The sequence below is a fragment of the Abramis brama genome, assembly GCF_963993115.1.
Source record: "Abramis brama genome assembly, chromosome: 9".
NCBI classification, from domain to species: domain Eukaryota; kingdom Metazoa; phylum Chordata; class Actinopteri; order Cypriniformes; family Leuciscidae; genus Abramis; species Abramis brama.
This window is the reverse complement of record NC_139971.1, coordinates 37382255-37399208: the sequence shown is the minus strand read 5'-3', so window position 1 is coordinate 37399208 and position 16954 is coordinate 37382255. Positions and strand designations below refer to the sequence as shown.

Here is a 16954-nt window from a genome sequence, read left to right as displayed (position 1 = left end):
TAGGCGAGTAGCAATTCCTTAAAGTCACCATTATATCAAAATGTTTTTTTATGGAATATTGCAGTATTTATTATAAATAATTTATCAGTGCACATCTTTTTAAAATAGATGTGTTGACGTGTTTACTGGCACAAGGACGGGACAACCTGTCACTCACATGAGATCACAGCAATAGCAAACCACAACCGTCCAATCAAACCAATTCCCAATGACTAATCCCACGACTCCCGCCCTACATTTTTTTCTTGTTCGAGAAGCAGTCACTGGAAGTTTCATGCTGACTTTAACAGTTATATTAATGATTGTTTTAGTAGTTTTGAAAAAAGAAATGGCCATTTATTTCACTCCAAAATCTGTTGCCAAATGAGTTCATTTTCAAACCGATAGAAAATAAATCAGAAATTATACAATTGTTTTGGAAGGTATGTTAAAGGTACAGACTTTTTAGAGGTGACAAATGTGATCCAATCACTGATCCTGGCTATAAATAAAAATACAACATAACATGTAGCCTACGTCATTCATTCATTTAAATTTTTTATAAAATATCACAACAAAACTCATAATGTATAACTTTAATTACATGCTGTGGTATTGAAATCAGTGACTGCATTGTTTTAAAGTCTCACGAGCTTTAAGTAGGCTACAACATAACACAAACGGTTAGTGTTTTGATTCGCTACAAAGAACCGGCTCATTAGAGTCATTTGTTCGAAAGTCAGACTGCACTTTATTTGCTATATAAAAAAAGCTGGAGACTGTCAGACTATTTTAGTTTCGTTCGCATTTGCAGATTCGGACGTCGTGAAAATCATTTGATTTCGATATTTTTTTTTAAAGTCTCCGATTTCGAATAAGATTCTGAATAAGAATCGGTTCTCGGTTTCCAACCAACAGGCGAACCATCTGCTTCCAAAGAGGATTAAAGGGAAACGAGTCGGCGTCACCAGACAATCCAGCATGTTCTGAAATTGACAAATTCTGTATAAATGTGTTTTTATTTATTTATTTCTGTCTTAAAGCAAGCCAGTTACACGAAATCTAAAGAGACATTTACCAATGAATCGAAAAGGACATTTTCAATTAAGTAAAGTGGCATTTTCTTAAAACCAACACAATCACTCAGACAATAATCTCAACACAACAATAAACAATTTAAATATATGCCAACTTATATATTACCTGAATATTTTTATGACAAGGCACGTGATAAGCAAGGTCGTTAACACGCAGATAAAAATCGAAATATTTTTGATGGTAGGAAGATCCCTTAAAATGGTAGAAATGCGAGATCCAACTTCTGCATCTGTTGTATTATGTGATGAAGAATAGTCTTCTTGCGGGGGTAATGTTGAATTCAACTGCATCGCTGAGGGACGCGTATGTGGTTCTCCGTTCACCTCCTGGGCAATGGCAATAAGAGCAAAAACAAAATAATATGGCATTGACCACATATTGTTTCCCGATTTAATCCGCTTACTTAATGTTTTGTATATTGAAAAGAGTCAGTATAAAGAAGCTCTGCGCTCTAGAACTCGAAATGCGAACAACAGCTGTCTGACGGATGATGGGAAATGATGCTCTGAGTCTGACATCTCAAATACTCCACAGTTCACACAGTCGCTCGTCAAACATGTCCACAATCGCGCGAGTATCTGCTCATAATCTGTCTTCCACCTCAAGTGTTCTGTCTCATTCTTTGGTTTGCACTCACACGCAGCTCGGTCCGTCCAGGATGTTTTCCTGGGAATGCGTGTCGGCAGGAGGAAATGTGGATTATCCACACCCGGAAGAGCTCCGGGAGGGTCCAGACTGACGAGGAACCAATGTGCATCAGGGTTTGGCTCCAACGTGCTGTTATAAAAGAAGAGCGCCTGTTGATATTTTTCTTCTTCACGAGAGTAGCCTATAGCCTATACATCAGACAATCTACCATTTTAATATATTACAATATTGCATTTCTCCCTAAATAAGGAACTAATTGAATTAGTAGCCTACTTGGTTACTTTTCCCCATCTGGGCTGGGCTTTCCTGTTTGTTTTTCAAATGTAAAGGCCCTTTCACACCAAAAGTAAAACGAATAGCAGCATCAGGTTGAAGGAAATGAAAATTCAGACCTGTATAGGCTGCTAAGTAACTCGGATATTTTCTTGTAAGTAAATTTAAAAGTATGCATAACTTATAGTTACTTGAAAAAGTAATCTTATTACGTAACTCACATTTCACTTGTAGCCTAATGTGTTGCCCCCAACTATCTATCTATCTATCTATCTATCTATCTATCTATCTATCTATCTATCTATCTATCTATCTATCTATCTATCTATCTATCTATCTATCTATCTATCTATCTATCTATCCATCCATCTGTCTATATCCATCCATCCATCCATCCATCCATCCATCCTAAGGATCCTTAAGAATTAACCAATGAAGTGGAATAAGGTTTATGTGGTGTGTGGTAACTTTCTACTACTTGGTGGGTATAGTGCTTTGCAAAGAGGCTGTTGTTGAAGATTAAATGTACCGCAGCAAAACTGCCTGCTTAATTTAGAAAGAGTAGAAAAAAGTGATGAAAAAAATAATTATACTGTTTATGTAGCAAAAAAAAAAAAAAAAAGCTTTACTAACCATTGTGGATCTCAGTGGAATAAATGCATGATTTGATCTCTTCAGGTCATAAGAGAGGGAAATGGGTTATTGTTGGATTAGGCTTTGGCTTTCCTGTGCTCCATCCTGTTATTTAACAATATTTAACAGAGGAGTCCCAGTCCATATTCTCCTGGATAAAAATGCATATATTATAACATCAATAATACGCATTAAAACCAAACATGTATGAGTAATGAGTTTTTTGTTAATAATAATACTTATACATGCATAACCTAAACGCAGATAAAGATTTTAACTATAGATTTTAATAACTGTAAATGGAAGTTAACCATAAGCAGACACAGTATTCGGTGTATCAGACTGCTAAATTGTAAACTAGTTATGCGACCATGGTTATGATTTTTGGGGGAGTTATTCAATTATTCTCAAAGTGGAGCACTTCTAAAGAAGAGAAACGATTAAACTACAGTAAATTAAATACATCGTTTATATTAGCCACATGGTGGCGCAATCTACACAGATACAGTCAGTTGACCTTTCTGTCAGTGCCTACAGGAAAATAAAACTATTAGCAGAAATCAGGGGCCGGTTGCAGAAAGACTAGTCTTACAAATAAGTCATCACATTTATTTTCCTTAAGACTGTTCATAACTGCTTTAAGTCAGTTACATAAAAACATAGATTGGTCTAATTTGAAGCCAAAAAGTAAGATTGATTGCCCCTCGGCTTGTCTCCATTATGTTAAGACAGTGTCTTAATATCTAGTATGACCCAGTTAGTCAAGGGGCTGTCAGTCTTTCTTTTCGGTATCAAATTAGGCCTGATTGCAAAAAGTTATGTCTTAAAGCAAAAAAATTGATGACTGAACTTGTAAGACTAGTCGTAGCGGTTTATGCAACCGGCCCCAGATTGTTATTCTAAAAAGCAAATTTTAATCATATTTTCAAAGTCAGACTTTTTTTTTCAGTGCACAAACTTTTCTATTTGCACCATGGCCCTCAAACCAAAAATGCACTGGGCGCTGGTTGATCCACAGTTCAAACAACACCAAAAATGTCATACAAGGCCACAAGAGGGCTCTTATATTGTTTTATTTTTCAGTCCAAAATAATTTCATGTTCCCATTGTTCATGTCCCATGTTTTGTTCCCATTTGTGTGCAGATATAAAGGGTCAAAATATGGTGCCATTTATTATACAGTATTTTTTGTATAAAGCAAAGTATAATTTAGTCTGGTTTTGGCATCTGGTTTTAACACCTCTTTCTATCTGTATTTTAATTTTTGTTTTTATATGTTTTTTATGTTTTAATGTATAGCTTGCATTTCATCTACCTTCCATGAAATGTCCACCTGCTGCATTTTCCAGTGCCTACGTGGCATGACTATAGAGGAGAGGGGGAGGGAGCGAGGCTCATACAATTACAGTTGCTAAGAAACCAACAGTGGTATGCAGACTAGCTGTTGTTGGAGAGAAAAGAGCCATTGACAAGAGCGGAGGTTCTGGTACACCATTTGCTAAAAAGAACTGTCATAGTCATAGCTTATTAATTGAAGGTTATAAATATTTAAACAACTGCATATGAGTTTTAGATCATTATATATGCAAAATATATTGCAAAAGTGTTTTATATAAACTATGGATGTTTGGTTTGGGCTGTTGCAACCTGTACATGAAACATTTTGTCATAGTACCAACACTGTAAATTCAATTCTAATGATTTCACTCAATTAGCCTATAAGTTTAAATATCAAAGATGTCTGAAATTACTTAATAATAATAACCCCATGAATTACAATAAGTAGCCTTTTAATTAAATAAACAAATAAATATTAACACTGGTAACATTCCACTCGGAGCCTTCACTTGCTTCAAAATAAAAACTATATTCTTAATCCACAAATATAAAACATTAATGTCTTCACAAACAAATAACTTTGATATTCAACAATGTCACAGATTACTTTTTTTTCCCCAGTCACATATCCTTTATATATATATATATATATATATATGTTTCCATACAAATCACATTGAATTCATATGAAATTCACCAGCTCATGAAATAGTTATGCCTTTTCATGAGATCAGGTTGGAAAATTCTTATAGCTTATGTTTTTAGAGCAGGTTTCAATTGATCAAATATGGCCTATCATTATTTAAAGAGACTTTTTGAGAAATTTTGTTGCTGCTGCTGCATTTTTAAATGTAAATTAGCAACTTTCATTTTTTTCAATTAATTTTTTTCTTTAAAATGAACTTTTTAGGTATGAATGTGTGTAATTTATCTGTAATAAAAGTTGATTTATATAGGCCTAGTTAAATGAAAAACAAAAACAAACATATTTCTAATGCTAATTCCATTGGTTTTAGGACTATAATCTGAATAGATTTGTTGCTTTGTTATATAAAGTCATGGCTTTATACAGTACCAGTCAAAGGTTTGGAAACATCATGGTTTTTAATGTTTTTTTGTTTGTTTTTTTAATAAAGAAGACTCTCCTCATCAAGCCTCCATTTATTTGATCCAAAATACAGAAAGAATATTAATTTAGTGAAAGATTATTACAATTTAAAATAATGATTTTCCATTTGAATATACTTTATTCAAGTGTATTCAAGTATGATAAAAAGTATCACAGATTCCAAAAAAATATTAAGCAGCACAACTGTCTCTAACATTGATAATAACGAAGTATGAATTAGAATGATTTCTGAAAGATCATGTGCCAATGATCATGTGCTTAAAGCATATTAAAATAGAAAACCATTATTTTCAATTGTAATAATATTTCACAATATTACTGTTTTTTTCTGTACTTGTGATCAAATAAATGCCCTAGCCTTCTTTCAAAAACATTAAAAATAGTAATGTTTCCAAACTTTTGACCGGTAGCCTACTGTAAGAAAGTAAGTTACATTATGTAAGTTAACAACACAATATTACTATAGTAGGCTAAGCGAAGTAGTTATTTTATCAGTTTTTTTAATTGAAATAGGAATGTTTTGCTATCATATGGCTATTTGTCGTTAAACTGCAGCGTTGTCAGTATGCCAGTGTAAAAGAATGAGCTTTTTTTCGGTCGCTGAACTCAAAAGTTAGTTCACATACACCATCATGGATGCTGCGTTTCTTCTACCCAGAATGCTGCAGTGAGAGGAAGTTGTCTGTGCTTACGCTGAAGCTCAGGGCTGTCCGTCCACTGACTCGATCAGTATAACAGCACCGAGAGGACGAGGAGCGCGCGCACACGGAGAGAAGACACGGCGGTGACGGGTGAAGATGGCGATGCGGCGCGGTCTGAGAGAGAAGAACTCGTTAAAACCAAGAATGCGAACGAAGAGAAGGGCGTCGACCTGTTCAGATAAAAGAGCAGATCGCAACGGTGGGAACATGGTAAGATTTCATTACAAATTTAACTTCTAAACGTGTTTGAGCGAGTGGTAAAGACGCACCAATATGGTGGAAAAGGAGAGGGTTCGACGAGGTGTTGTAAAATGGCCATGATGGGGCCATTGCCAAGTACTGAAAAAGAGCATTCCGTCGATTTAATCGACGATTTTAAGGTAGAAACATCGTGAAATTGTTAGGAAAACAATGCATGGATATGATGCAGGAAGACTGTGAAGATTTCAACTGGCAGCAACGAAGAGAAACAAGGATTTAACTGTCTACGCATTTTAAATTCGCTTTGTCCTTGAGAGGACAAAATGTCCTTGTAACATTCGAGAGCGGAAAAAATAATTTATATTGAAATATTGTTGTAATAATGCAATAGGGTACGTATCGATTCCTGTCTCAACATTTTGAGTGTCTTTTGTTGATTTCAACTGTTTTCTTTGAATAAACTATTTTATTGAACATTCTAATGCATTTATTGTGTGTTAATTACTGAAAAAAATAATCTCCTCCCCCCCACAGATGTATATTGTTTTGAACTTGTTCAAAGAACGTTGTGAATGTGTCAACTTGCCTTTGGATTTAGTACATTTTGATGTTTTACTTTATTTTAAGATTGTATTGTTTTATGCATAAAATGTAACAGTTAAAATTTCATTTTATGGTTCTTTTCCACTTGAGAGTGAACTTAAATAAACGTATCCACTTGTATTTCTTGTGCTTTGAAAACATTTATGCTGTATTTTCGACGTTAAATAATAGGGTGTTGGCTTTTAACCCATTGTGGTCCACAAGAAAAAAATATATTCTTTAAAAAATGTAGAAACATGTTTCTTTATTTCTGTTTTCCCATTTTGAACAGAGATTTATGCAAAGTACATTTTCACCAGATTAGGATTGTTTTAAAGTATTAAATGCCCTAAATTTATACAAAAATTATTGATAAATATAAAAAAAGTCCAATTAAATCTGTAAAATCTTTATATTGTTCTAGTTGCCACAATATCATAGAAACATATAACATAGAAAGTAATGCTGTTAAAGTTGTCTTTATTTAAAGTGTAAAATGTTAGCTTTAATATATTATGAGGTCTATGCTGTAAAATAATTAACTGTTCACTGCTGTCTAGAAAACAAATGTTACTACTAATGTTGCATGTAAGGGAATAAATTAAAAATAAAACATGAGCCCTGAGTGATGATTCTATATCAAAGAAGTTGCTGATTTATGTATATTCTTCAGCGTATGAAGTATTGTCACATTACGTACTTACTAATTTTTCAACAATAGTACTTGCAGATTACCTCGACGTTAACTAAAGAATTTGTATTTCAATAGAGAAACCACATGACTGAAATAAATGTTTCTTTTGAACATTTTGACTCCGAAGTGAGCATTACTATGCAAGATATACAATACAACACTAATTGTCCGAAATGTTTGTTTTTTTGTGTACAGGAATCAGAACAACTGGATAAAAGATGATGGAGTTTTGTTCAGTCTCATGGCATATAAATGTAAGTGCAATTAATGTATTTACTAACTGAACTATACATTTGCGCAATCCGTTATTTACCTTATCATCGACCACCACTAGGTGTGCTCTAAATCATATCGTAGGATGTATCTTCAATCTAACGAAGAATCTTTTTGTTGTTAAAGGTTCCTGATCTCCTAAATGTCGAAAGAAAGATGAGGAAACGGATTTTTGCCGTAAGTATTGCAATTTAAGGAACCCTGTATGACGTACAGTATTTTAGGTACTATATAGTTATGTGGTTCATTTACTAATGTTTTTAAAACAGTAACTTAGCCTGAAGTGTAGTTAACAATACAATTTTTACACAATTTGAGCAAATGCTTAATACAAATCATCATTTTTTAATAAATGCAGAAAATGTCCTTCAAATTCTAGAAAATTTCAACAAATTAATGTTGAACGCCCAAGATATTTAAACAGTTGTAGAATATAACAAACTAAAAAATAACATTAATCTTGGTTCTAGCTATGAACTCTTTACATGCATCGATGTTTAGCAAAATAAGATTAAATTCAGAACTTAAAGGACGCAAACTATAGACCTTATGTAGCCCCGCCCCTTTTTAGCGCTGCGTTGTCTTTTGTCTTCTGGTCTGTATTTTCACAGCGATCTTGCATATTTATGAATGAACGACTCATTTTAAAATCTTACCGGTCTACTGACATTTGTTAAGATATCTGCTTTAAACATTACAATCCTCATGATAACTTTCGTTAACTTAACATTAAATAAATCCACTTCAAAAGCTAATTACTCCTGGACAGCAATGCCATAGATATATACAGAGCGATCGCAAAACCAGAAGTTCAAAGACAATATTCTAAAGATGGCTGCGCCCTTGCTTCTCTGGTGCATAGGGTCTACACAAATCAAAATTTGCAGTTATTAATAGAGGGATTATTAGTAAAAAAAAATTGGGGGGAATGGTGTGGAGAAACACTATTTAGGCCTTCTATAACCTAAGTATGTTACAAACATCAATTTTATTTAAAAAAAAAAAATACTGGAATTTTTCCAATTTTGTCTCATTAGACTATACCTAAAAGTAGGGTTGTGACGATAGTATTGTGTATCAATGGTATTTAGAGATATTGGCAATGGCTGATGCCTTTGACGATATCAAGACGATTATTGGCTCATTTTCCCATTAATGTATGAAATTATCATTACTATTATTGAGCTGGTATTATCAAATTAATATTAGGTCCTACAATTCATTTGCCTTCCCTAATTTCATAATGACAACACCACAGTAGTTGTTTGAGCCAAGGCCGAAACGGCATAATTTTTCGTCAGCATTTCCATAGCACATAAACAAAACATTTAATGACACTAGTAACACCAATAACAATACAATTACAAATTATTATTATTATTATTATTATTATTAATAATAATAATATTATTACTAAAGTTATATAGGCTTAATAACAGGCTTTAGATCCGAACACGGCACAAGAATCGGTTATCGATGAAAATCAAAAGCAGCTTCAAACACTGACTCAAAACAAGAAATATTGATTCTTCTCAGTTTTTTCACCTTCATTATTGTATGTTCCATAAGAGGAAAATATTAAGCCAATAAATTTGATATACCGTTATCAGCATTGAGGTAAATTCATCTCTCTGAAAGAAATAATTCGCCATGCAGCATCGGACGCCGAATGCTTGGTCAGTTTTTGCTTTCACTTTCATGGATTAACTTGAGACTCCTTAACCAGCATAACTCTCGTGCGAAGTTTGCAAATTGCTTGTGTGATATCCACGGGCTCGCCTTTTGCGTCAAATATTTCATTGCAACGTGACATTTTTCTTCATCACCAATTCCATCTTTGCATGCAAAATGATAGAAAAAGATTCTCATTTCAAGTAGATTAAATAATTGAGTAAATAATAAGTATATTATTGATCAAATAAGTAAACTATTGCATCCCCCGCCAGCGATAATACTGCATATCAGCGATCTGGCAGGCTGACGATATGACACTTCCGCATTTTCCCACCACTACTTAAGTTTTTTTTTAAAAACTTTAATTTAATATTTTATTATTATTGGAGAACCATTGACAAAGGCAAATGGTTTATCCATTGATAAAGGAGCATTTAGATTTTTCTAATTGAATTTATTTAAAATGTTTTAACTATCCATTCATTTAAAACAATTTTCTCTTTTTTCACCCCTGATCGGTGTCCCTAGTGTGAACAGTGATACAAACTTTATTCACTTTTTAAAAAAAAAATGTATGCAGTAAATAAACAAAATCAATTAAGGACGTCCACCCTGCAACAAATTTGTATATCTACAATAAAAGTTCACTAAACAACATTCTTTCATTTAAAGAGTTTTTCGCTCAAGTTGTATTTGGTTTTAGTGTTGTTTCACATGCCAAGCAATTATTTAAAATTTCTCCAGCATGCCCCAATTCCTGCTCACTGTGGTTTCCAGTACTAAGTTAGCCACCTCATTGCCCCCAAAGTTATAGAGCCTAATTAGTGATAACTTTTTTTTGTTTTTGATTGGCAAAGCAAGCATCGCTATAATTACGGCTCATATTGAGTATTACATTTCAGTGAGTAACTCGCACTGTAATGTTTGTTCTTCATGTGAAAGCAAGGAGAACTATTATTACCTACTAAATGATCAGACTCAATTTCACCTGGACAAATTTAAAACATAAATTGATACATATACATAGATGCCTCATAAGCGTCTGTTTCCTTGGGCCGCTTTGTGTAAGCCGTCCGCCATATTGTAACGGTTAAAACCGGTCTGCGAACACTCGAGAGCAAGTTGATGGAGTGTCTGCAACTGTAGTTAGACACATGTCTGAGCCTGAATATCTATATCTGCTGATGATTTTGCTAAACTAACACAATACAAGATGAAGGCGTCAGCTTACACGACATTAAAAAGTTACCATAGTAAAAACCTGTAATATTGAGTTAATTCATATAATAAGACAAACCAACACATTCTCACCTTTGAAAGGTTATCCCATTGCTTTGGGAATTTAAATCTTGTCGGTTTCACAACCAGTAGCTGCGAAATGTTGTGGCATCATTGATTCTTACTGTGAATGACAACACGCTGACCGTTCCAAGATGGCGGGCGCACTGACGGGTGGCATCGACATGTACATATGTAGGGACAAAAAGTAAACAACCACCTAGCAACTTCATAGCTACACGCTAACAACCACTCAGAACATCCTAGAAGCATGGCAACAACTTTTGCATGGAGAAGAATCTCTCCCATTTTCAACAGAAAATGTAGATACTATTTGGAAGATAAATAGAAAATCTTTAATGTAATGTAGGGTTCAGGCTTAAAACTACTAAACGGGTGACAATGTTTTTCTTGAATTAATCATAGGGCAATGTGACACTTACTCGAGTAGCTAATGTAGTTCTCAAGTGACAGTGTTTGGTTTTATACCTCTGATCTCACGATTGTCCTCCTTCCTGCAGAAGACGTTTGCCTGAAGAGGAAACTGCAGCAAAATCAAGGAAATGAAGACTACTCTGTAAGTCCTCACAGTGTTATTTGTATTATTAAGGTATTACTCCATATGTCTGTCATTTAGCTGCATCTAGGGTCACAGCTCTAGGAAAGTATTTTTGCCCAGGCAAATGTAGTAGGTAATAAATGGAAGAAAATGGATGTTTCATCAAAAAAAAAATAATTTACAAATGTAGCAAGTCTATATAAAAGGTAAAGAAAAAATCCAAAGCTCAAAGAAATGGTACTAAGGATGTTTTTCCACACAGTTAGGCTCACAGCTCACAGTTAGTAAAGGTGTAAAGGTTTTTTTTCCTCACTTTGTTTTGATGACAGTACAAATCTTTTACTTGTACTTGTACCTGAGCATGCTTTGGTGCTCTCTTCACTTGATCTTGTTTTCAGTGGAAACCTTTCTTGAGATTCTATGTTTCCATTCGAAGTTTAATTCATTTTGTCCGCAAAATTGGAATATCGCTTAAATTTGCCAATAAAGCAGCGATTCCATCCCATGTGTTCGAGAACAAAATCGTCACTTCCTGGGAAATTGGTGCAATCGGGGAAGCCACTGTGGCTCTTTTATCCTACATCGTAAATGACTTGAGTCTCAGAGCGCGAGAGAAGTCATGATATCTTGCGTTCAGATTCCTGATGTTTGGGAACGCAGTCATGTGAGGTCGTTCTGGGAGGTCATTTTACCAAATGATTCAGATGACGGACTTTGGCTCGGGCATTTCAGAATGGCCAAACCAACATTTGAGATGCTTTGCGATTAAACTGATCCGCTGGTTAGTTCAGTTATCCAATCACATCCTCTGAGACAGTCAACATGTTTGTTTGTTTTTTGTTTTTTTTTGCATAGAAGGATTTATTTGTTAAATATGTTTCCATTGAACTTAATGCACATGTCTTCTTACCGGATAAAAAAAAAATCCTCCTCAAATGAGCGCAAGTTTTTATGCACATTTTTTTAATTTATGCACATCTTTGTTTTTCCATTCAGCGTGACTCTTTTCTTGTGGAGTCTATTCTGCTTTTGTGTAACTTGTTTTACACATCTTCTGCGCTACATTTGGCCTCCCTTTTCACTGGCTGTTGCACACTTGCACTTGTGCCACATTTATACTGGAATACACTACAACATTTCCATTTCACTTGTGACATTTAGAGTGATGGATGGAGAAAACATTTTCTGCTTTTGATTTTGGGATGGGTTTCCAGACAGGACAGACTAAAAATGTATTATTGCACATTAAACAAGTGTGCATTGGCCCATGTCCTTTACATTAAATCACCATTTAATTTAATAGTTTTGAAGGAAAATGTTCTCAACTTGTGGATAAGGCTACTGCCATTTTCAGTAAACAAATGCCATATGTCCGTTGACAAGGAAGCTGTGACTTCAAATCTTTTTAATAATTTTTCTGAAGCCCGACTGTACTTCATACCTTCTCTTTTTTTTTTAAATGAGAATTTTCTTTCTTTATAACATTTGGGACAACTCGTGTCCTTTTTGTTAAAATTCTCTTATTTCAACTTATACACATCAGTATGCAAATTTCACTATCTGTTTGTGAACCGACAATTTGCAGTGTCGCTTCTCATTTTGGTGGTTAAGCCACACTTTTCATAGTAGTTAAAAAAAAAAAAAAAAAAAATATTCTAGAAAAAAACATACAGCCTAAACATCCTGAATGACTGAATTGCAACAACTTTACAATTCGATTACTCCCTCTAATACACTTAATTTTGGCCCAAGTTACACATTGTAATAATCACATAGTAAAGACAAACACGCTTCAATAAGTTCTTGCATGTCTTTCACCTATTAATTTAAATGGTTTTCAGCTTTGTAAGGCTCATCACTTGGGATACAACTTTGTTCTTGTATCATTAACGTTAATGGGGTCATTATTAAACAAAAACATGATTATTGGAAGAAATTTACCTTTTGTGAAGCACATTCACAGAAATGATAGCTAATGACAGACATATGTTGTGGAATATATGTTGTGTGTTTTTTTTTCTTCTAACTATTGGTCTATTCTAAAGCTACTTTCTGAGCATCAATGTAATTGGTAAACTGATAAGTGAACCAAATCCAGGTACTATAGATTTTCTGGTAGTTGAAAGTAAAGGTTTTTGTAGTGTTGTTTCTTGTGATTAACGCTTGCCGAATTTAGTGTGAAATAGTTTCTTGCACTTACATCTGTAGGTGAACATAACGAAATCATGCAAACGCAAATGCGGCAACTACATAGCAGTGTTCTGTTAGCATTTTAGCAATATATGAATAACAATGCATTTTGCTGTTATTATGCTACTATTATTATATGGACAAGTTGTGCATGTTCATGTTGAAGTTGTCCTAATTGACCATATGAAGCTACCTTGTGAGATTGACCATTGTCGCTAGTTAGAGAACCATTTAAAACAGGATTCTGATTTCATGTTCGTAGCTACATCATAGCTTTACGTTACCGTTTTTATGAAAAGCTGTCATCGCATCTTTAAAAAAACATTTGGGGTTTACATGTTTTCCCTTCTCCTTTTTGATTTCATTAAGAACCAATTCTGGACAGTCAAGTGGAGACTACTGCTTAATGAAGATGGCGGCACATATTTTGCTTTTGGATTTGGAAAGAAAGAGACATTTTATTTGTTTGTGATTTGCTATGTTTTAATTCATTCGCAAATGTATGTATTATGTCATTTACTGCATTGTTGTTTTTATGAAATGCCTGTATTTCAAAATTTAAGTATGTTTTTTTTTTTTTTTTTGCCTTTTTAAGAGAAAAATAAAAAAGTTTCGTGATTGAACAATATCGAGTTGCTCTTATTGGATGGAAAATAAGAATGACGTTTCGCAAAATATTTGCTTTGCGGTTTACGTCCAAGCGTCCAACACAACTTTTCCAGGTTCAATTTTTCTTAAAAAAGAAAAGAAAAGAAATGTTATTTACTTACCGAACTATGATTTGTTCACTAACAAGCTAGGTGATCTTTTCAAATTTTAAAGAGTTCATTATGTCTTTAACTGCCCTCAATGGCTTGTTTTAATTTTTGCTACATTAGTTTTGTTGCATTCCATAATTAACTTTCGCAAATTATTTTCAAACTTAATCTATTCCATTCAAGGATACACCCTCAAATTTCCTGTTGAATTAAAGTCACCTGTGATTCACGCAACCGTCCTCTTTCAAATATCACTTTTGCAAAGAACATTACAAATACAGAGCAGGTGTAAAAGGGTTAAAATGAAATTGTCTAAAATGGTGTCCAGTGTAGTCCAGCACTCACTGCAAAATGGCTGTCTCTTGTCTCATTTCCTGTCTATGCAGGAAGTGAAGCCTTACAGAAATAAATGTATAACATAAAGATAAGTCCTGCCCTTTTGTAACCACTGATCAGTCGTTCCACTACTTTACTTGTAGGTTAGCACTAACTTGAGGTTTTAATTAATCTGTAAAACAGCTAGTTTTTATTCAAAATAAAAGGGGTGGGTCTTTCGTGCATCACCTGAGCCCTGTGTAAATGGAGAGAACGTCAATCAAAAGCTAAGCTCTCAGAGCTGGGAAGGAGCTTTAGATGGCGGATGAACCTTGGGAAGGGGAGAGCGTTGAGCCTCGTAGGGCTCTCGATAGCACTTGTATCTCAACTTTGGTGAACTTTGAGTGCCTCTAGGGGCACCGTAATCGCGCGAATTCCTTCGTTTTAGTACGTTTTGGACATTAGAGACGTTAAGGCGTACGTTTTGTGACTTTGTTTCGTCGAAAAACGCCGTGGTGTGTGCGTAGAGTGGCCAGTCGTTGTTTTCCCTGCCTTGCACTGGCAGCCATGGCGGTCCTCCATTTTTAGTGCGCTCTGCTGGGCTCTTCTCATACTCTCTCTCCCTCTCTCTCTCTCCATTCAAATTGCCATCGGTGGATTACTGCTATTATTTTTCTTTTCGAATATCATTCCGATTATTTTAATCTCAATCCTGGACTCTTTTTGATTTTTTTTTTTATTGTTATGGCCGAAGTAACAAATCGGATATTTTGTCAGATGTGAATGTACTACTACAATCCTCCTCCTGTCAATGCAATAGGTATGTTTACATCGTTTCTTTTCTATTGTTGAATTTATTTGCTTTCATCGTTATGTTTTAATCGTCCTTTGTCTGATGACGCAGTAAGAATTTATGCATGTGGCTCTGTGAATGTATTGCCTTGAAATGCCATCGACACATGGATATTTGACATCTAATAGAGTCGAGCAGGTGTCATTTCAATTCCGATGCCTTTTAACTTTAGAAATACTGTAAATATTTATTTATTTACAATTTTCCGAGTCCCAACTTTTTCCATGCATCGCAACGGACTTTTTTTCTTTTGATGGTTCATCCAACTTTAAACTTTTGACAGTTAATACCTGGACAAAAGATCATCATTAACAAATCCCAAGACAAAATCATGATGAAGAATAAGAGTAAAAAGCAGGATGAAGGCTCAACTCAAAGCAATGCTTCCAGGTATGATCTTTCATATTTTTCCTCTCTTTTTTTAACATGTCTTGATTGTTTACTTTTACAAGCATGGTTGATCACATGTGAAGTAGTTTTAACCACAATGTATGTAAATTTAAATGAGTTTCATATCATTGACCTTGGGATAGATCTATAGCCACACCCTGATTTTGCTAGTATTTCTAAAAGTGAATTCAAGGCCTATGGGCCTTTAGCAAAATTTATACTCAAGATGCAGTGTTTTGTACAGTTTTGAGCAGTGATTACAGTTATAATATATTCACTTTTAAAGTGATATTGTTAAATGACCTTGTCTGATTTGTAGTATGTGCTGCATTGCACCACTATGTAAGGTTAATGACATTTTAAACACTTTTACTTTAACATTACATGGCAGTTTAGCATTTGATAGATGCAAATTGGTGTTGAAGTTCTTGTATGCAGAACATGTTCAATTGGATTTCCTGAAATATTTTAATGAAATTATTTTAACACGCATGCAATTTAATTTTGTTCAAAGTGAAGTATTATTTTACATTTGTATGTTGTTCATAATTTGAGTTATTTCCTTTTGTTTCATTATTAATAGCAACACAACTATTGCTTTTTTATTTAATGTACAATTGTCTTTTTTGTGCTGACAAACTGTTGCTTAATACAAAAAGTTATAATCACTTTAATGTGTTCAAATGTTTTATTAAAGAAAACACAGTGGTGAATACAGTGGTGTCTGATCCTAAAGGAGTATTTGGGGGTCACACATGTGAATTAAAATCTGTGTCCTATGCTTTAAGGTTTTAATTGTTTCACAAACATTTATGATTTCCTAGTGACATGGGGGTCTATTACTTCATGTAAATATTAATACAGTATTAGCTCAGCACTCAATTATGTATTTCAAAACTCACACCTCGAAGTAATTTACTGTTGTATTGGAGCTCATTACATTTATTTTTATTTTTTTAGCATTCACTTTTTTTTAAGAGTATTTTTGTTTTAGGTTTGCTGACCAAAATTTGTGTTTTCCATATGTTCCATTTAGTGCGGTCAAATCGATTAATCACATCTAAAATAAGTTTCTGTTTACATAATATATGTGAGTGTGTGTGTATATACATATATAAATATATATATATATATACACACACATATATATATATATATATATATATATATATATATATATATATATATATATATATATATATATATACATATATACACACACACACACATATATACACGTGTATATTATATAAACAGAAACTTTAATGTTAGGTCCGATTAGTCGATTTGACCGCACTGGTTCCATTATAACATATATCCAAACCAAGGATGTCTTATCCTTATTGGAAGATGCAAAGCAAATTATTATGGTTATTTTACATCACTCA

General features: G+C 33.9%; 1 protein-coding gene and 1 long non-coding RNA gene across 5 annotated transcripts in view; both read left to right on the top strand.

Moving 5' to 3' along the window:
• Positions 1-5802: 5802 nt before the first annotated feature.
• On the top strand, positions 5803-13878 carry LOC311090007. The gene is made up of 5 exons (XR_014607811.1): positions 5803-6009; positions 7472-7530; positions 7676-7726; positions 11023-11078; positions 13620-13878. It is a non-coding gene; the product is annotated as an uncharacterized lncRNA (long non-coding RNA).
• A 565-nt stretch (positions 13879-14443) lies between these two features.
• Positions 14444-16954, top strand: part of chd2 (chromodomain helicase DNA binding protein 2) — a 28656-nt gene continuing 26145 nt past the window's right edge. For 2 of the 4 annotated variants that reach the window (XM_084125102.1, XM_084125101.1), the window contains exons 1-2: positions 14444-15143; positions 15460-15566. In XM_084125102.1, coding sequence (XP_083981228.1) covers positions 15508-15566 — 59 coding nt within the window. In that variant the 5' untranslated portion in view covers positions 14444-15143; positions 15460-15507. The remainder of the gene's footprint in view (positions 15144-15459; positions 15567-16954) is intronic. The other 2 variants (XM_084125103.1, XM_084125104.1) reach the window with 2 other exon arrangements.